Here is a 20,350-nt window from a genome sequence, read left to right on the forward strand (position 1 = left end):
GAATAAAAGAGAGAGCCCTGGAGAAAATTCAATCGGTGAATTAGAAGATTAGTTGGAGAATTCTGAGAAAAACAAGGAGATGAAGGGTAGCTGCTGGCATGGATGGATGGCTAGTGCTAGAGAGAAGAGATGAAGAGATTGCAGAAGAACCCAGAATGAGCCGGGTGCAGTGGCTTGCTGTAATCCCAGTTCTTTGGGAGGCTGAGGTGGGAGAATCACTTGAGGCCAGGAGTTCAAGACTAGCTTGGTTAACATAACAAGATCCTGTCTCTATAAAAGAAAAATTAAGAAAAAAAAATTAGCTGGGTGTAGTGGCCTGTGCCTGTAGTTCCTTTGGGAGGCTGAGGCGGGAGGATCTCTTGAGGCCAGGATTTTGAGGCTGCAGTGAACTATGATGGCTCCACTGTACCCCAGCCTGGGTGACAGAACAAGACCCTGTCTCAAAAATGGAAAGGAACCAAGAATGGGAGGAAGAAAGGAAAGTAACCAAAGAAAGAGAATAACATTTCCTCTGGCTGAAGAAAGACTCCAGCGTTGAGTGAGAAGGGCTGCCGACAGCAGGCACCATTCTCCAGCCAGGCTGTGCAGTTAGTCCTGGCCGAGTTCCCCCATGACCTTTATGTGGCTTAAATCAGAAGCTGCTCAGATTCCCCTTCCTTGGGCTCCAGCCACCAGCTCCCGGCTCCGCCGACCTTGGCCTCCTTCTCAAGGCCCTTTGTTTCCTGGGCTTCCTTGGTACCATGTCTCCTGTTTTCCTCTTTCTCTAGGGACTCCTTCCTCTGCCCATGCTGACCCACTGGGTTCATCAAAGCCCTGCCCTTGGGCCTGCCCCCTCTCTTCTTTCCCGATGCCCTCGTCCCCTCCCTTGACCTCACGTGCCAGGAATTGCTCTCCTGGGCCTCAGGCCTGCTGTACTTCTGGTTATCGGCACCGGGAGTTTCCATAGGCCTGCCTGAAACTCAGCCCTGGTCCTCGCATCAGTGACCCCGAAGGTGGCACCTCTGCCTACGTTGTGGTTCACCAGCAGCCCGTGCATCGCCAAGACTCTGCCTGTCACCTCACGTTTCATCCAGCAGCACTCCCTTTCCCTAAATTTCATTAACGCCTCACGACTTCCCTCTACCTCTTCAAACTCTCTAGACTCTGTCTCTCCAACTCAGGCTCTGGCTTCTCAACTGGTCCCCCTGGCAACTCTTCTCCCAGATTATTTGTCCACAAAGCAAGGCGTTGGGTGGGTGACCTTTCAAAAACGTGTATCAGATCTTATCCCTCCCCTTGGAATTCCCCTTGTTTTCCTCTTGCTGCTGAAAAAAAAATGACTAAGGTTTTGGTGGTTTATTTATTTATTTTTTGATATGGATTCTCACTCTGTTGCCCTGGCTGGAGTGCAGTGGCGTGATCTTGGCTCACTGCAACCTTCACCTCCAGGGTTCAAGCAATTCTCCTGCCTCAGCCTCCCAAGTAGCAGGGATTACAGGCGCTCGTCACCACGCCCTGCTGATTTTTGTATTTTTAGTAGAGACGGGGTTTCACCAAGTTGGCCAGGATGGTCTTGATATCCTGACCTTGTGATTCGCCTGCCTCGGCCTCCCAAAGTGCTGGGATTACAAGCGTGAGCCACCGCGCCCCGCTGGTCTTGGTGGTTTAAAACAACAGAAATTTAATACTCATATTCTGGAGTCCAGAAGTTTCGAGGCCAGTTTCGCTGGCCCAGAACTAAGGGGTTGGTAGGGCTCTGCTTGCACTGGGGGGCTCTGGGGCAAATCCGTATCCTTGCCTTTCCCAGCTTGTGAGCTGTCTTCTGGGTTTGTGGCCCCCTCCTCCGCCTTCGTCCACAGTGCGACATCTGCACGTTTCTCCCTCTGCTGCTGCTGTCCCGTCACCTCCTCTCTGCTGTGTGCAGCAGAGCCTCCGCCTTATAAGAACACCAGTAGTTCCATTTAGGGCCCCCCAGATAATCCAGAATAGTCTCTTCATGTCAAGATCCTTCATTTAATCCCATCCACAGACTCCCTGTTTCCATGTACGGTGATATTCACAGGTTCCAGGGTCTGCACCTGGGTACCTCTGGGGACCGTTCTTCATCCTTCACATTCACATGGCCCAGCATCGCCCACCAGCTGAAGTCCAGACTCCTCACCAGGCCTGGGTTCTGCTGGTGCCACTCTGTCTCGCACAGTTCTGAGATGCCTGCGCTTTCTGCCTGGACCCATTTACCCCTCATCTTTGCCAACACTGAAGTCTCCATTTAGAGGTCTCCGCCTCCAGAAAGTCCCCCAGGACCCTGCGCTCACCCACAGGCATCCTTCCTGTTGGCCACCATAGCACTCACCCTCCCTTGACAGAGCCCTCTGCCCCCCGCATTCCCCTCCTCCACATGCCTGGTTTGTTTCCTTGGCTGCTGTGCCACCATCGGGAAGCACGATGCTTAATACATTGTAGACACACAATAAATGCTTGTTGAATGTGTCAATTTACACATGTGTAGAAGGGGCACCTTTGTAGAAAAAGGGGCACTCCCTAGTTATGGGTCACTATCACTTAAAAAAGAAAAGCTTTCTCACTAGCCTGACTTCCCTTTTTTTCTTTTTCTGTATTACGTGTGTACTCCGGTTTTCATGATCAGATTATTCTTCCTTTTTGGACAAGTAAAAAAATAAAATAAAATTTAAAATTTCAAGAGATGCGTTGTATTCCCAGGGTACCACTTTCGGGTCCGCTGGTAGCATCTCAGTTTTCTGAATGGAATCAGCCCGTGGTCACTTGCAGTAACAAGCTGCCAAAACGTAGTAACTGAAAACAACACTAATTTATTTTAATTTTATTATTTTATTTAATTAATTAAGAGATGTTCTCACTCTTTCAACCAGGATAGAGTGCAGTGGCATGATTGTGGCTCACTGCAGCATTGAATTCCTGGGCCCAATTTATCCTCCTGCCTCAGCCTCCCTAGTAGCTGGGACCAGAGGTATGTATTTGTTGTAGTGATGAGATCTCCCTGTGTTGCACAGGCTGGTCTTGAACTCCTGTGCTCAAGTGATCCTTCCTCCTCAGCTTCCCAAAGTGCTACAATTACAGGTCTGAGCCACTGAGCCTGGCCTTATTTTATTATTCTTTCTTTCTTTTTTTTTTTTAAAGAGATGGGGTTTCACCTTCTTGATCAGGGTGATTTCGAACTCCTGACCTCAGGTGATCCACCCATCTCGGCCTCCTAAAGTGCTGGGATTACAGGCGTGAGCCACTACACCCAGCTATTTTATTATTTTTTTTAGAGACAAGGTCTTACTCTGTTGCCCGGGCTGCAGTGCAGCAATATGATCATAGCTCACTGCGGCACTGAGCTCCTGGGGTTAAGCAATCCTCCTACCTTAGACTCCCAAGTAGCTAGGACTACAGATGCTTGCCATCACATCCAACTAACTTAAAAATTTTTTTTTTTTGTAGAGACAGGAGTCTCCTGATATTGCCCAGGCTGGTCTTGAACTCCTGGCCTCGAGTGATCCTCGTGTTTCGGCTTCACAAAGTATTGCAATTATAGGCATGAGCCACCATGCCTGGCCAACACTAATTGATTATCTCACAGTTTTGTAGTTCAAAGGTCTGACATGAATCTCACTGGGCTAACATCACGGTATCAACAGGGATGTGTTCTTTTCTGGAGACTCTAGGGCGAGTCCGTTTTCTTGCTTTTCCAGCTTCTAGAGGCTGTTCATGTCCGTTAGATGATGGATCCTTCTTCCAGAAGGTCCAATCCTTCTCACATTTTGTCACTATAATACTGGCATCTATGTCTTCCTCCTCCACTTAAAAAATATATTGTGGGCTGGGTGTGGTGGCTCACACCTGTAATACCAGCACTTTGGGAGGCCAAGGCAAGCAGATTGCTTGAGTCTTCATTTAATCGAAACCCCATCTCTACTAAAAATGGAAAAAACTAGCTGGGCATAGTGGCACATGCCTTTAGTTCTAGCTACTTAGGAGGCTGAGGTGGGAGGATCACCTGAGCCTGGGGAGGTCGAGGCTGCAGTGAGCTGAGATTATACCACTGCACTCTAGCCTGGGTGACAGAGTGAGTCCCTGTCTCAAAAAAATACACACACACACACACACACACACACACGTATATAATGGTAAAATACACATCAAGTTTACCATCTTAACCATTTTTAAGTGTACAGTTTAGTGGCAAGAAGTACCTTCAGTGTTGTGTAACCATCATGGCCTTCTGTCTCCAGAACTCTCTTCATCTTGCACACTCTGTACCCATTAAGCAACTCTCCATTCCCCCTTCCTCCCAGCTCCTGGCAACCACCATTCCACTTTTTGAAGAACCGCAATTCTACAGAATCAATCTCTGATTCTGACTCCTCTAGGTGTCTCATAAAAGTGGAATCATACAGTATTTTTCTTTTTGGGTGTGGCCTGTCATAATGTCTTCGGGATTTACCCATGTTCTGCCATGTGTCAGAATTTCCTTCCTTTTGAAGGCTGAATAATATTCTGTTGGATGCTTCCTCCGTGTTGCTTATCTGCTCATCCATCAGCGGACACTTGGGTTGATTCCACCTTTTGGCTATTGTAAATAATGTGATTTTGCCCCAGGGATACTTAGTAGTGTCTGGCAACAGTTTTGGTTGTCATCACTGGAGTGATGCTGCTTGCTGCTAAACATTTGCAATGCACAAGACAGCCCCACAACAAAGAACAGTCCAAGGCCAGGGGTGGTGGGGCACACCTGTAGTCCCAGCTACTCGGGAGGCTGAGACAGTGGGCGGGGGAGGAATCGATGGAGCCCAGGGATTTGAGGCTGCAGTGAGCTATGATCATGCCACTGCACTCCCAGCCTGGGTGACAAAAGGACATCCCATCTCTACAAGTAGAAATAAAAAAAGAATGGGCCAGCTCCAAATGGTAATAATGTGGCTGGGCATGGTGGCTCACACCAGCACTTTGGGAAGCAGAGGCGGGCAGATCACCTGAGGTCAGGAGTTCGAGACTAGCCTGGCCAACATGGTGAAACCCCCTCTCTACTAAAACACAAGTTAGCCAGGCATGATGGCAGGCACCTGTAATCTGAGCTACTCAGGAGGCTGAGGCAAGAGACTCGCTTGAACCCAGGAGATGGAGGTTGCAGCGATCTGAGATTGTGTCACTGCACTCCAGCCTGGGCGAAGAGAGCGAGACTCTGTCTCAGAAAAACAAAACAAAACAAATGGTAATAGTGCCAAGGTTAAGAATCCTGACATATAATACTGATCTGAATATTTATACATGTAAATGTGTGTATGTATATGCATATTTTATACTTACATAGATTTTAAACAAAATTGGACTGATAGTTTTGTTACCTGTGTTTTTATAATGTATTGTTATAATTAAATTGTCTTTCATATTGTTATATTTTAGTGGCAACTGTAGACACATGCTGTGATTTCTCGGGCTCAGCTGCATTTGGGCATTTTTAGGTGGTTTACCCATCCCCAGCAGACTTCAGTACAATCAGGCTGTCCCCGAGATAGGTCTACTCTGTGTTGAGTCGGTCTCTTCAGAGAGGAGGACTCACCAGGCATCCTTGGAACCAGCAAGGGTGTCAGTGTGCTCTGTAGTTGGGACATTTGTGTTTGGATTGTCTTTCCTCTGGATGTTTATTCTCAGAGGCTGTGGCCAGCCGAGGAAGCAGTCAGCAGTGTTGCCTCTCATAGCCTTGGGTCAGTGTTAGCCGGGATCTGGGTGGGGAGGAATGGAGAACCATGGTGTCCAGCATTGTGCCCCCTCTCCACCCCAAGATCTGCTCAGTTCCCAAGGATACAACCTGACTTAAACGTCTGTCTTCTCCTTCCAAATACAGGCCTCTCCTTCCGATGAAAAGAGAAAGGAAGAATGGATTACAGTCACCAAACGTCCCTAGTCCCATGTGGACAAGATAAATACATTTCCAAGTAAGACATTTTGCTGGAGTATTGTGTCCTCAGTGGCCAGTCCCCTGCTGGGGTGTTGGGGGTGGACGGCAGCCACTGGCAGGGGCTTCCCCTGTGTGTCAGACTGGCGGGGCTCCTGTGTGTGGGAAGGAGTCAAGCTGAACTTGGGCTTGTGAGAGCATCAGGGCTGCTGCCAGAGATAAAAACATGCCCCGGAGCCCGGCCTGGAGGGGAAGTAAACGGGAAGTCAAGACTGTTGGGGGCTCAAAAGGTGTGGTGTCCTGGAAGGCTTCTAGGAGGAGGAGTTGGCTGGTGGCTGTTCGTTATCTTCTGAATGTTTGTGTCCCCCCCCAAATTCCTATGTGGAAATTTAACGGCAAGGTGATGGTATAAGAGCTGGGACCTCTGAGCTCTGATTAGATCTAAGCACCCTTATAAAAGAGGCCAAGGGAGCTTGTGTTTCCTTCCACGGTGTGAGGACGCAGTGAGAAGGCACTGTCTGTGAGGAGAGAGCTATCATCAGACACCGACTCTACCTTGACCTTGGACTTCCTGGCCAGAGAGCTGTGAGAAGTGAATTTCTGTTCTTTAGAAGCCACCCAGGGTGTGGTACGGCAGCCAGAACAGACTTAGACATTGCTCTCTGTCCTGTCTGTGGTGTTCCCGGGGAGTCCTGGCTGGGGTAGCGTGTCCCTGGGCTGCTCTGGTTCTGGCTAAAATTGGCACAGGTGCCTCTGAATAGAAGGGGACAATTTAATTGCTTTCTATGCACTAAAGGCTCTTAAGCTCAGGCTTTTTGCTAATGGAAAATTAGAGACCCTTGAATTAGAAGTTCAAGGACATATTTTTATGTCCAGCATAGGGATTTCCGTATCTTTTTCTTTTTATTTATTTATTCATTTATTTTTTTGAGAAGGCGTCTCCCTCCGTCACCCAGGCTTGAGTGCTGTGGAGCCATCTTGGCTCATGGTAACCTCTGCCTTCTGGGTTCAAGCGATTCTCCTGCTTCAGCCTCCTGAGTAGCTGGGAGTATAGGCCTGTGCCACCACACCCAGCTAATTTTTGTACTTTTAGTAGAGACAGGGTTTCACCTTGTTGGTCCGGCTGGTCTCGAACTTCTGACCTCAAGTGATCCATCTGCCTGGGCCTCCCAAAGTGTTGGGATTGCAGGCGTGAGCCACTGTGCCCAGCTAGGATTTCTCTATCTTAATTAAACATTTAATTTATCTGAGATTAAATTGTTTTAAGTCCTCAGACACACTTGACACTTTTTTTTTTTTTTTTTTTTTTTTGAGACAGAGTCTCACTCTGTTGCCCAGGCTGGAGTGAGGTGGCACAGTCTCTGCTCACTGCAACCTCTGCCTCCCATGTTCAAGTGATTTTCCTGCCTCAGCCTCCCAAGTAGCTGGGACTACAGGCACCTGCCACCACACCTAGCTATTTTTTTGTATTTTTAGTAGAGACAAGGTTTCACCGTGTTAGTCAGATGGTCTTGATCTTCTGACCTCATGATCCACTCGCCTCAGCCTCCCAAAGTGCTGGGATTACAGGCGTGAACATGTTTTGTAACATCTGACCATTCTTATCTCTTTATGGGCAGATATCCCCAGGGACTTCTACCAACCAGTGATTTTCTCTCCCAGTTTCAGATCTGTGTGTTCAAAAGTACCAAACAGCTTTTTGTCTTAGGTTATTTGGAATCGCATTTTCCACGAATTCATTTCAGCTTGCATAGAATCATGCTGATCTATCTAGGTTTAACTTGTCAGGAGTTTCTTGGCATTTCCAGTGGGTTTTGACTCCTGGCATGGTCCCAAATCTCTCCACTGAATGGCTGGGTTCAGAGGGGCAGAACTCTGTCAACTCTTACCTTAGACTAAACAAAGGCACACAGCAACCCTGACCCCCTCCACCCCTCTCCCCCTCATCCCACATGGAGTAGAAAACACCCACTTTTAGATGAAACTTGACTCGTGCATTCTCAGGGTTGATGAGGGATTTCCCTGATCAAAAAGAAGGTGAAACCTCCTCTCTGGCCATCTGCAGTAGAGCTGGACTTACGGCAGCCACTTGGAAAACCGGGTGGCTAAGGAAGCCCAGAACCAGACTTCAGAGGGTGAGTTTCTAAGGGTTTATTTTTTTTTATTTTTTATTTTTCTTTGAGATGGAGTCCGGTTCTGTCACCTGGGCTGGAGTGCAATGGTTCGATCTTGGTTCACTGCAACTTCCGCCTCTTGGGTTCAAGCGATTCTCCTGCCTCAGCCTCCTGAGTGGCCGGGACGACAGCTGCCTGGCACCATGCCTGGCTAATTTTTTGTATTTTTAGTGGAGATGGGGTTTCACTGTGTTAGTCAGGATGGTCTCAATCTCCTGACCTCGTGATCCGCCCACCTCAGCCTCCCAAAGGCCTGGGATTACAGGCATGAGCCACTGCTCCCTGCCCTAATTTTATGAATTGAAAAAGTATTGCAGGGCCTGGAAGCCGCCTCATGTCCACTTCTTGTCACTACTCCCTAAGGTGAACCACTATCCTGAATTCTAACGCCCTATTTTGAACTTTGTATCAATGGAATATGATATGTTTTTCTTGTGTCTTTCTTTTTGCTTTTTTGTGAAAGAAGCTAGATTTAAGAAAAAGCACATATCTTATAATTCCCATGAGAGTCATCCACAGGCGTGTAGTTCATTCGCATTCTCTTCGCTGATAGTATTCTGTTGTGTGGCTATTGCTTCCTTTATTCACCCATTCTGCTGTTGATGGGAGTTTGCAAGTTTTTAAACACATGATGAGGTCATCTCTATGAAGCATAGGTTACTGTAGCTCAAACCTGTCCTGTTTAGCTTCTGAATAGCCTGGAAGCTTCTGAGTCTTTTTTTTTTCCTGTTTTTTTTCTTACTTTCTTTTTTTTTTGACAGAGTCTCACTCTGTCACCCAGTCTGGAGTACAGTGGTGTGATCTCAGCTGATTGCAACCTCTGCCTCCCAGGTTCAGGTGATTCTCCTGCCTCAGCCTCCTGAGTAGCTGGGAATACAGGCGTGCACCACCACGCCTGGCTGATTTTTTGTATTTTTAGTAGAGACGGGGTTTCACCATGTTGGCCAGGCTGCTCTTGAACTCCTAACCAAGTGGTCCACTGGCCTCGGCCTCCAAAAGGGTTGGGATTACAGGGATGAGCTACCACGCCTGGCCAGCTTCTGAGTCTTGTGCAGGCTTTTTGTTATTGTCCTTTCCTCACTCACAGCGTGCTTGAGGGAGAAGAGGCCACAGCCAGGCAGGAGAATCGCGGTCTGTGGGCTCTGAGGTGCTTGTCTCAGTTCATCGGTGGCTTCTTGACACCTGCTCATTCAGCTAGGTTTGGGAGTGCTGCCGCCAATGTCCGCCTCGGCGCCCTGGAGTTGCTCCTTACATTCAGCCTTGTTCTGGGGTGGTGCTCACTCTTGACTTTGATCCTGGGGGAAGATGGTTATGGGGCAGTGGCGGCAGAACCCTGTGTGCGTGTGCATGTGTGTGTATGTACATGTGGACAAACGCCCAAAGTGGGGTGACCGAAGGCCAGGTGAGAGGTGAAAGAGGGAACAACTGCATAGTAAGTGGCTTCAGCTGATAATGTTATATCTCTTGTATTTTTCCTCCTAAGAAATGAACTTCTCTTGCATCTGAAGACCTACAACTTATACTATGAAGGCCAGAATTTACAGCTCCGGCACCGGGAGGTGAGGAGTCTTCAGGGAAGGCCCTGACTGGCCTTGTCACCATGTGTCCTGGGTCTGAAGGTCCCTGAGGTCCCAAGAGATCCCTGCCTCTCCTGCTTCTCATTTAAGATGCTAGTGAGAGTCCTTGGGTTCTTTGGAAGAAGACTCCAGGCCCAGTTTTATTCTAAAAAGGATGAAGGTTTCAGAGATGTGTTCCAGAGACATTCTTGTAGATGTGTGGCTGGGCTAGCCCAGTCTCATGGGGGAGATTCTCCAGAGGGAGCTTTCATGAAGTGACCTTTCCAGGTAGCTCCCAGGCAGACTCCCTCTCATCGGGCAATCCGGGAACCCCAGTCCTCTGTGTTTAAACATCTGGGCCCAAGTCCTATCACTGCAGTGACCTGGGCAAAGCACACAAGCTCAGGATGGTAGCACTCGGCCTGTCCCCACACTTGGTCATCCTAGGTTGCCTTTGTTATTCATCTGGGCCCCATCCCGAAAGTGAGCTTGCTCTTCCTGTATCCATTTCTCTAAAGGCTGTTATCAGATAGATGATGAGTTATAAAGCAGTCTGATAGAGCACTTTATACTCAAGCACTCTTGACTGATAAAAAGGTCCATATGTGTAATGCCCTTTGAAACACACTTTCAGGTTATCAAGCTGTGTCGATTTAATCCATAGATACAGATAACAGATGGTGGAATTTCAGCTGCTAGGGCAGGTTGCTTGGGGACCGTGCATGGGATGTAGTGGCCTATTCCGTGTCCTTCAAACCACTCCACTTAGACAAAATCCTGTTTTGGGTTAAATTTTGACCTACAATTGTGTAAAATAATGATGCCCAACTTGACCAGGGGAAGGCCATGTAAGTTGCCTATGTTTACATGAAGCTTTTCTCCCCAAGACTCCTAAGTGCCCTAAAATTGTTTCATGTCTCTCCTGCCCTCTTTTATACCTTCCTCCCTCTTTGAGGATGATTTTGGGGACCAAGTGAGTTGCTCATTGGGCTGATGTCATTTTCATGTATGGGGCTTGTCCTGAAGATGTGGCCATGACCCAGATCTGACACTTGATCAGCCCATAAAACATGGGTTCAGAAAGATTTTTCTGAGACTAGGGAGAGGAGAGCTGATTCTTTTAGGGATTTCCCTCCAAGCTTTTACTAATCAGTAGCAGGGCTATGCCAGATTTTCGTTCTTAAATAGCTTTCCTGTTAAAAGTGCTCCGTGATTAAAGGATTTCATAGTCATGAGTCCCAGTTCTTTGCGATAGAACATCTAAACTTAGGCCTTAGAATGGTTTTATGTTTAACTTCTAATTAGTCAGCAACCTTTGAGTATAAATTAGGGACTCCTGCAAAATTTATTCACCTGCTGGAGAGTTGTCATGTAGCCTGTTAGTTTATTACAGAACCTGGGACAGTCTGCTGTTAGGAAATCTGATTAGCACAGCCTCTCCCAGCTCATGATCACTTGACACCCTTTTAAAGACAACAGTTCATCTGCTAGAGGAGCCGGTGTTCTGTAGAATAAACTTTGGGAAGTGTTGCTTTAAGTTTCCTTCAACCACCAGGTTGGATTGCTCAACACATGTTATAGCTCAAGAGACATCTTTTTCCGTAGTAGGGGACGGGATGTAGCTAACTCAAGCATTCAGTTCTTGTTTCTGTTAGCAAGGCTAGTCTCACTTCTTTTAAGACATGTGTTCTGCTTTCTTTAAAAGTCATTAGGATAAAAAAAAAAAAAACATGCTTTTATAATTTGCACATATGTATTTGAATTTCAAGGCAACTTTTGTGCTGATCTGTGAGGTCAGCTTCAGGGCTGGGAGAAAGTGTTCCGAGCTGGGGTGTGAACTGGGCAGCTGCCCCCATCCTGTGAATACAAACTGGGGGCACCCAGCTAGGACATATGAAGAATGTGTCATTTGTCCTTCAGCACGGTCTTGGCTTCTGTGGGGACTTTCCTGGGCTCACCACCCCCATTGCTTTGTGGGCAGGAAGAAGATGAGTTCATCGTGGAGGGGCTCCTGAACATCTCCTGGGGCCTACGCCGGCCCATCCGCCTGCAGATGCAGGATGACAATGAGCGCATTCGGCCCCCTCCGTCCTCTTCCTCCTGGCACTCTGGCTGTAACCTGGGGGCTCAGGGGTGAGTGAGGAGAGCTGGGGCCGGGAGATGACCAGCATGCCTGGGGGTTCTATGTGTCTCAAGCAGATACATGCTGCCTTCTTCTCTCCAGCCCTGATCCTGGTTCCTCCTCCTACCGCCTTTACTCTCCACCTGCCTTGGGCTTGGAATGAGGAACAGGGGCAGATGTGGTTGTGATTGGGCCCCCTTCCTGTCACCACAATCACTGATGAGGTCACAGGAGGGGAGCTGCTGAGTCACCGAGTCCTCCCTCAGGGAGAGCTCTAAGCGGAGTTGCTAGTGGCTGGTGAGGCCCAGCTTGCAGATTTCTAACAGGGCACCCCATGCTCCAACATCCTCTGCACTGGGACCACTCCTCAGAATGGCCTGCTCCAAAGCATTTACGACTTGAACCTTTTGACCAAAGCTCTCTGAATGTTGGGGAAACTGGAAGAGGAAAAGGAATGTTAGGCTCTGTCAGAGTCAGCCAAGCGAGATCAGCCAGGGGTGTGCTCCCTGCAGACCACAGGGGGAGCCAGGGCGTGGTATGATGGTGGGGAGTCCAAGTCCCCACCAGAAGCGCCGGGAAGACTTGCGCTGTCCGTTGTTATCCTCCATGGCTGAGTAAGCCACTGAATACACCACTGAACGCCCTCTTTATTGTCTTTCTGGGGCTTGAGTTTTAGGATCAAGTGACTAGCCTGGCTCCATCCTGAAACCTGCTGATGCTGACTGCCTTCGGCCCCAGCCTGGGTGGAGTATGCTTCCCTCTCGGCCAAAACCACAGTGACCTTTTTTTTTTTTTTCTGGTTTAAATGAGAACCAAACCATGTCTGTTGGCCACATTGAACACTTTGCTAAACTCCACGGCCAAATCTACGTTTCTCTACGATTGAAAGAACCCTACTATGTGGCCAAACCCTGGAGCTGGTCTGGTTTCTTTCCAAGGGGATTTAAGGAGGAAAATTGTTGCCCACCCCATAGGCGCTAGGTGTCTGGTTCACGCTCTTTGGTTTCATCTAACTTTGCTGGTTTCATGCTCTGCTTTGCTTTCAGCGCTATCACTGTGTTTTTGTTTTGTTTTGTTTGAGACAAGGTCTTCCTCTGTTTCCCAGGCTGGAGTGCGGTGGCATATTCACAGCTCACTGCAGCCTCAACCTCCCAGGCTCAAGTGATTCCCCCGCCTCAGGTTCCCCAGCAACTGGGACTACAGGTGCATACCCCCCTGTCTTTTTTTTTTCTGTTGCTCAGGCTGGATTGCAGTGGTGCAATCTCGGCTCATTGCAACCTCTGCCTCTTGGGTTCAAGCGATTCTCTGAATAGCTGGAATTATAGGTGCCCACCACCACACCCAGCCAATTTTTGTATTTTTTGGTAGAGAGGGGGTTTCGCCATGTTGGCCAGGCTGGCCTCAAACTCCTGACCTCAAGCTGTCCACCTGCCTTGACCTCCCAAAGTTCTGGGACCACAGGTATGAGCCACCACACCCGGCCCTAGCTGGCTAAGTTTTGTATTTTTTGTAGAGATGGGGTCTCACTATGTTGCCCGGGTTGGTCTCAAACTCCTGGCCTCAGACAATCCTCCCATCATGACCTCCCAAAGTGCTGGGATTATAGCTGTGAGCCACCATGCCCAGCATTATGGCTGTGTTTGATTTCCAATGGCTGTGTCCATTTCACAGCCTGACCCTGACCCCACACTTATATTCTATTCCCTAAGTGAGATGACTTTGAAGATTTCATTTGGCCCTACTGCCTTTGGTTTGGGCTGCCAAGGGCTCTTTCACTCCGCCTGCTCCTTCTCCCCTCTCTGTGGTATCAGGCTGGTTTTGGTTGACTCTTGAAACCTGAAAAATACTTTGGTAGAATTTTCAGGAATGGTAAATGATGTCCTTTAGATGTCAGCTATAATAAAGTGAATGCCTAGACTGCTGTCTGTAGAAAGATCCTGAGGCTGGGCATGGCAGATCACACCTATAATCCTAGCACTTTGAGAGGCCGAGGTGGGCAGATCACTTGAGCTCAGGAGTTTTGAGACCAGCTTGACTCTACAGATAAATAAATAAATAAATAAATAAATAAATAAATAAATAAAGCTGGGCACAGTGCATGACTGTAATCTCAGCTACTTAGGAGGCTGAGGCAGGAGAATCACTTGAACTGGGAGGCAGAGATTGCAGTGAGCCAAGATCACGCCACTGCACTCCAGCTTGGGTGACAGAGACTCTGCCCCGGACCTCTGCCAAAAAAAAAAAAAAAAAAAAGCCAAGGATACTGAGACCAGTTCCTACTTCAGCAAGAGTGAGGGCTTTAAATCAGGGAGTGGGGAGTGGCTGCTCTTGGTGCCAAGGGTTCACCACTCCCCAGAGGCTCTGGCCAGGTCTATTTTGTGGCTCAGAAGTATATGAGTTAAATTACAGTAGGAAGTTCTTTTACAGTTTCCATTTTAATTGTCCTCCCTTAAAACAGTCCTACCCAGAACATGAAGTTTATCTCTCCTGGGCCCCAGGGAGCCCATGCTCTTCTCACCATGGGTTGGTCCTCATTGGTCAAATATGATTCTCCTTTCCAGCCAAATCCTTTGTTGATTTTGAATGTTTTTCTGAGCTGCTCTCTTTGTCCTTTTTGGCTTCGACAAGGTATTTGCCAGTTATGATGGCAAACCAGGGTCTCAGCTTGGACTGCCTCCTCATAACCCTTTCTTCAGCTTGGCTGAGGACTCCATCCTTGCAACCCTGAGAGTACTGAGAGTGTCCCTTCCAAAGCTGCCCCGGCCCTTGTAGTGGCCAACCTGTTACTCTCCATTCCTTTTCAACGCCAGAAGCAGTTATGAGTTATTTCTTCAACAGCAATGAGTCTGAACTGGAATCTTACCCTGCAAAACAAATGGCTATTGTTGGAGTTTTCCAAATAAGCCACAGAACCCATACATGCTTAGAAGCAGTGCGGGCAGCACATGGGTTTTGTTCTTTGGTATCCATCCTGGGCTTGATGAAGTGGATGCGTGTGTTGCTGCAGATGCTGGAAAAGAACATCTTCTCCCTCCAGAACTCCCCCCGCTCCACCCACTGCTTGGCCTGGGAGCTGGGCCAGCCTCATGGGATGCTTGGCGCAGCCCATCTGCACCCTTCATCACCTGATGTGTGCCAGTACCCAGCCTGGCACTAGCAAAGTTCTCCCCTTGCAGGAGTGGGGTCCGGCGGGTGTGGGGCATCTCTCCACAGGGGTTAAACTCGTCTCTCCTCTCGCCTTTGTCTTCTCCACCCCCAGAACCGTCCTGAAGCCCCTGACTGTGCCCAACGTTCAGATCTCAGAGGTGGATGGGCCGCCGGAGGGTGACCAGATGCCAAGCCCCACAGGTACATGTGTGGGGAAAGGTGCTTCCAGCTAGGGACCAACGATGTGAAGACCGCTGTGGTAGATGGTATAAACTGTTAATTATTTTTGAGAATTTAAAATGTATATGCTTCAAGATTCAAAGGGAGAGAATGAAGTCACCCACCTTATCCACCCACCTAGAAGCATCCCAAGAACATCCTTCCTGAGGTAGTCTATCCAAATATAGGCAAAACACATCGACATACCTTTATGGGTGGATGTAGTTTTTCTGCCCTCCCTCCCTCTTCCATTTCCTCTCTCCCTCCTTCCCTCCCTCCCCTTCTGTCCTTCCCTTCTCTCCCTCCCTCCCTCCCTCCCTTCTTCCTTCCTTCCTACCTTCCTTCCTTCCTTTCTTCATGAATCTTGGCTCTGTGCCTCCCGGGTTCAAGTGACCTTCCCTCTTCAGCCTCCTGAGTAGCTAGGATTAAAGGCATGTGCACCAATCCCAGGTAAGTTTTGTATTTTTAGTGGTGACAGGGTTTTGCCATGTTGGCCAGGCTGGTCTTGAACTCCTGGCCTCAAGTGCTCTGCCCACCTGAGCCTCCCAAAGTGCTGGGATTATAGGCATAAGCCACTGCTCCCGGTCAGATGTAGTCTCTTTTCTTTCCCTGTTTCTGCAAGTGGTAGCATTTTGCACATTCGTTTTCATGGATCAGTTTATCTGGGGAACTTTTCCTTACAAATTTATGAAGAACTTCCTCCTTTTTTACAGCTCTGCATTATTTCATTGTATGGAAAAAGCATAATTTATGTCATCACTCTTTTTTGGTAGACAGTTAAGTCATTTTCAGTCTCTGCTCTGACAAGTTTGCAGTCGGTGGCCTTATACATGTGTCATGTCACACATTTGTCAGCACGTACGATTCTCAAGTGGAATTTCTGGGTTTAAATTTTCATAGATATTGTCAGTTTGCAAAATCTTTTTTAGATAACATGGATTAAATATATTTTAATAAGATCAGATTAATCTACTTACGATTAATGTCAATATTTTATATTTATATACATACAAGATAGAAATAGGCCACGGGAACCCCATATATTTTTATATGTATGCTCTATTAAGCATTATTTTTTCTATTTTTTTTATTGTGGTAAGAGCTACATAACATTTACCATCTTAACCATTTCAAGTGTACAGTTCGGTGGTGTGAAATACACTCATAATGTAAACCATCACCACCATCCATCTCCACAACGCTTCCCATCTTGTGAAACTGAAACTCTGTACCCGTTAAACTCCTAATACCTCCCCAAATCCTTTCCCTCTGGCCTCTGGCAACCACCATTCTATTCTCTGTCACTGTAATTTTGAATGTACCTAGAAGGTACTTAGAGTGTACCTCAGTTATATGATGTACACTTATATGAGGTACACTCTAAGTACCTCATATAGCTGGAATCATTCAGTATTTGCTGTCTTGTAACTGACCTGTTGCATGGAGCATAACATCCTCAAGGTTCATCGTGTGTAGCATGTGTCAGAGTTCGTCCGCAGTATCTTGTTACCTGCCTGTGCCAGGCACTAGTCTAAGCACTTTATGTGTATCAACTCATTTAAACCCTTAGCAATCCTCTGAGATGGATATTATTATCATCCCCATTTTATATATAAAAATACTGAGGCACGGAGAGGTTAGTGATATATGACAATCATGGAGCTAGGATGTGAACCCAGGGAGTCTGGATCTGAAGTGTTGTCTGAATTTGTCACTGTATAGCTTCTCTGTAAATTCTGCATTATGTCTTCCCCCAGCAGAAAATACTATTTGTATAAAATATATGGTTTTGGAGACAGTGGGTTCTATAGCACTGGCCACAAAGAGAGGACCATGTGCCATGTCCCAGGTCTAGACAGACAACTCATTTGCCTCTCCTCTCTCAGACTCCAAGGGCCTGAAGCCCATGCAGGAGGACACCCCACAGCTGATGCGCACACGCAGTGATGTTGGGGTGCGTCGCCGTGGCAATGTGAGGACACCTAGTGACCAGCGGCGAATCAGACGCCATCGCTTCTCCATCAATGGCCATTTCTACAACCATAAGGTAAAGTGGACGGGGGGGACAGGGGAGGGGGAGGACCCCTTCCTGGGTAGCTGCCACTTCAGGGCTACAGCCATGTGGTGGGTGGTGCAATGCCTGGGAAGCCAAGTGTGTGCTGCTGTTTAGTCTTTGGGTTGTGGGTGGGCTGCAAGCCCTGCTGGCTCCTGAAGGTGGAGGGACCTCAGCTCAGAAGGCTCAGAGTCCTCCTGTGGGTTCCCCCCTAGGGTGGTGGGTGAATTCAGTGGCGCTATATAAAGCAGTCCCTGCTGTAGCCTTGAAGACCCCATAAACACAGCTCCTCAGTCCCTTGCAAGAAAATCCATGTTATACCCTCTTCCTACACACTGTGCCCCCCGTTGGTGTATGGTCTGGCTTTTCCTGGAGCTCAGCGCTGCTTCCGAAGCAGAGCTGCAGGTCTCAGTCCTGGGGGTGTCAGTGCACCACCAACCCTGCCCGAGATAGCTGACCCCTCCTTTCCTCTTGCTCTGTTCAAATCCTACCCCTGGAGAGAAGAGCATGGTGGGAAAATGGTCAGAGACAGCCTTGTGCTGAAGTCCCAGCAGAAGGGTCTTTGTGAGTGTGGAGCATGAACTGAATTATGCAAACCCTGAGGGCTGCTTTGTCTGTAAAGCCTGCTGCTTGCCAGGCTGCCGAGGGCTCCCAGGGGGTACATTGTGAGTACCGTCACTGTGCCCTGTACCGCACCTGGATTTTAGCACTGGGTCCTTGTTCCCACTCCCATCCTGAGCTGGCCCCTTCTATCGACAGACATCCGTGTTCACACCAGCCTATGGCTCTGTCACCAACGTCCGCATCAATAGCACCATGACCACCCCACAGGTCCTGAAGCTTCTGCTCAACAAATTTAAGGCAAGTTCCCTTTGCTGGCTGGCCACAATTAGGGTCACAGTTGTGCCTTGGGACCCCTAGAGTGGTTGTGCGGGGAGCTATGGGAATTGTATGGTTTGTGGGATGCTGGGCAGAGGGCTTGGGTTCTTTAGATCTTCATGATCCAAGACAAGGTCCACAGCATCAGCATCACCTGGGTGCTTGTTAGAAATTCAGGTTCTCAGTCACCACCCCAGACCTGCTGAATCAGAAATTGTGAGGGGCAGGCCAGGGACGCCATCTAACAAGCCTGTAGGGGGTTCGGATGCCTACCAAAGTTTGAGAAACATCAGCTCTCAAATCCTTTATGGGCTACTGGCTACTTTAGAAGGACCCTGGGGCCTGATGACTGGTTTTGGGCTCAGTGCAAAGATTGACTTCTGGGACACAGTTGGGAAACCTACTTATATGAAATATGAAATATGATACTTAAATAGATGTGTAAATTATAGTGCAGGAGTGCTTTTAAAGTCCTGTTGCTCTATGTTTTCCACAATCTCTTGGAGACCAGGTATTCTTATATTTAACGGAAGCCAGTGTAGCCTAGCAACCTAAGAACACAGGCTCTGGCTTCAGATCTCCACTGAGCACCTGTGAGTTGGATGAATTGGGGCGGGCAGCTTCACTTGTCTCTGCCTCTGCTTCATCATCGTAAAATGAGGATAATGGGACCTCACTATGGTATTGTCAGGAGCATTAGATGGGTTCAAACCTTTAACACTTGTAGAACTATGCCTGGCATATTGCAATAGACAACAGCTATTATCTATCCTAGTCATGTGCCACAGAACGACCCATTTGGTCAGTGATACACCACATATATGATGGTGGTCCTGTAAGATTATAATCTGTTTTTTACTGTACCTTTTCTGTGTTTACGTATGTTTAGACACACAAATGCTTCCCGTTGTGTTACAGGTGCCTACTGCATTGAGTATAGTAGCATGCTGTACAAGTTTGTAGCCTAGGAGTAATAGCTGTACCATATGGCTTAGGTGTGTAGTAGGCTGTGCCATCCAGGTTTGTGTACGTACACTCTGTGATGTTTGCACAACAATGAAATCGCCTAGTGACACATTTCTCAGAATGCTTCCTCTTGGTTAAGCGCGTGACTATATTATTGATAAACTCATCTGCCTTCTCAATCTTCTCATCACTTCTGAGAGTTGTAGATAAATAGCTCTCCCCTCAAAACAGCCTAAAATATACTTAGCTTTGCATTGTTAAAGAAGAGAAAAAGGCTCAGAGTTGGGATGTTTAAACAGATACTTTCAGTAAGTATCTTTTGTTCTGCTTCAGATTGAGAACTCAGCAGAAGAGTTTGCCTTGTACGTGGTCCATACGAGTGGTGGTAAGTCTGAAGGCCACAGTGTACTTTAAAACTTCTAATTATCTCGAAATAGCAAGTTAAAAAAATACGTCTGCCTCCTTTGCTTGTTGTTTGGGTTTTGGAAACTTCCAAATGTTGTTTGCTTTCAAGGCTGATGGGCTTGCTGTGTGAGTCCACTAGGGATTGCCTTCTGTGGCCAGTAAACAAATCCTAAACCTAACTGGCTATTCAAAAAGGACCTAGATTTTCTCAAGAGACAGATAAACCCAAATTCTCCAAGGGGTTTGAGGCATGGTGGTACTGTTGCGGGGAGGGGAGTGGGAGGAGGTTGCTTTTTACATCTATGGAATAGTTCATTTATAAATTAGTCTCTTGACTTATACAGTGGCATCTCTTAAGGTGCCTGATCCATTTGAACCCCTACATTGACCAGTACTTAATGTGAGAAAGGCCTCAGGCCAAACTCAGGGCTGCCCCTGGTTGTGTGTGATTGCAGAGAAACAGAAGCTGAAGACCACTGATTACCCGCTGATTGCCCGAATCCTCCAGGGCCCGTGTGAGCAGGTCTCCAAAGTGTTTCTAATGGAGAAGGACCAGGTGGAGGAAGTCACCTATGATGTGAGTCCCCTTTGGGTCAGGTGGTCTGTCCTCAGGAGGGTGGGATTTGGTTGGGTCACCTGCAACTAGGGCATAGAATGACCTTTTTGACCAATGCTCCCTTTTACTACTGTTCTTTAGTACCAGGTTCTCTTGAAGCCAGGCTGAAGGTGGGAGTTGCTGGAGGAATGCCCAGGCAGAAAGTGATTTCCATAGGAGGAATAAATTGCTTGAAGCTTCCTAGGGTACTGGGAGAGGGATGAGAAATGTCTGCAAACACTCTTTTAGCAATGCTGGGAAGTTAGCAGTTGGCTGATTGCAGTGGCTCACTCCTGTAATCCCAATGGTTTGGGAGGTTGCTGCAGGAGGACTGC

The 20,350-nt window shown here is 47.8% G+C and overlaps 1 protein-coding gene across 7 annotated transcripts in view; it reads left to right on the plus strand.

The window, feature by feature from the left end:
- The window catches only part of RASSF2 (Ras association domain family member 2), a 40,913-nt gene that overhangs the window by 16,767 nt on the left and 3,796 nt on the right, over positions 1–20,350 (plus strand). For all 7 annotated transcript variants that reach the window (XM_039479633.2, XM_010351826.3, XM_074406287.1 and 4 more), the window contains 8 exons: positions 5,849–5,939; positions 9,557–9,632; positions 11,611–11,762; positions 15,011–15,099; positions 17,004–17,164; positions 17,930–18,031; positions 19,349–19,400; positions 19,876–19,997. In XM_039479633.2, coding sequence (XP_039335567.1) covers positions 5,881–5,939; positions 9,557–9,632; positions 11,611–11,762; positions 15,011–15,099; positions 17,004–17,164; positions 17,930–18,031; positions 19,349–19,400; positions 19,876–19,997 — 813 coding nt within the window. In that variant the 5' untranslated portion in view covers positions 5,849–5,880. The remainder of the gene's footprint in view (positions 1–5,848; positions 5,940–9,556; positions 9,633–11,610; positions 11,763–15,010; positions 15,100–17,003; positions 17,165–17,929; positions 18,032–19,348; positions 19,401–19,875; positions 19,998–20,350) is intronic.

Source organism: Saimiri boliviensis, chromosome 9, assembly GCF_048565385.1.
Source record: "Saimiri boliviensis isolate mSaiBol1 chromosome 9, mSaiBol1.pri, whole genome shotgun sequence".
Taxonomy (NCBI): Eukaryota; Metazoa; Chordata; class Mammalia; order Primates; family Cebidae; genus Saimiri; species Saimiri boliviensis.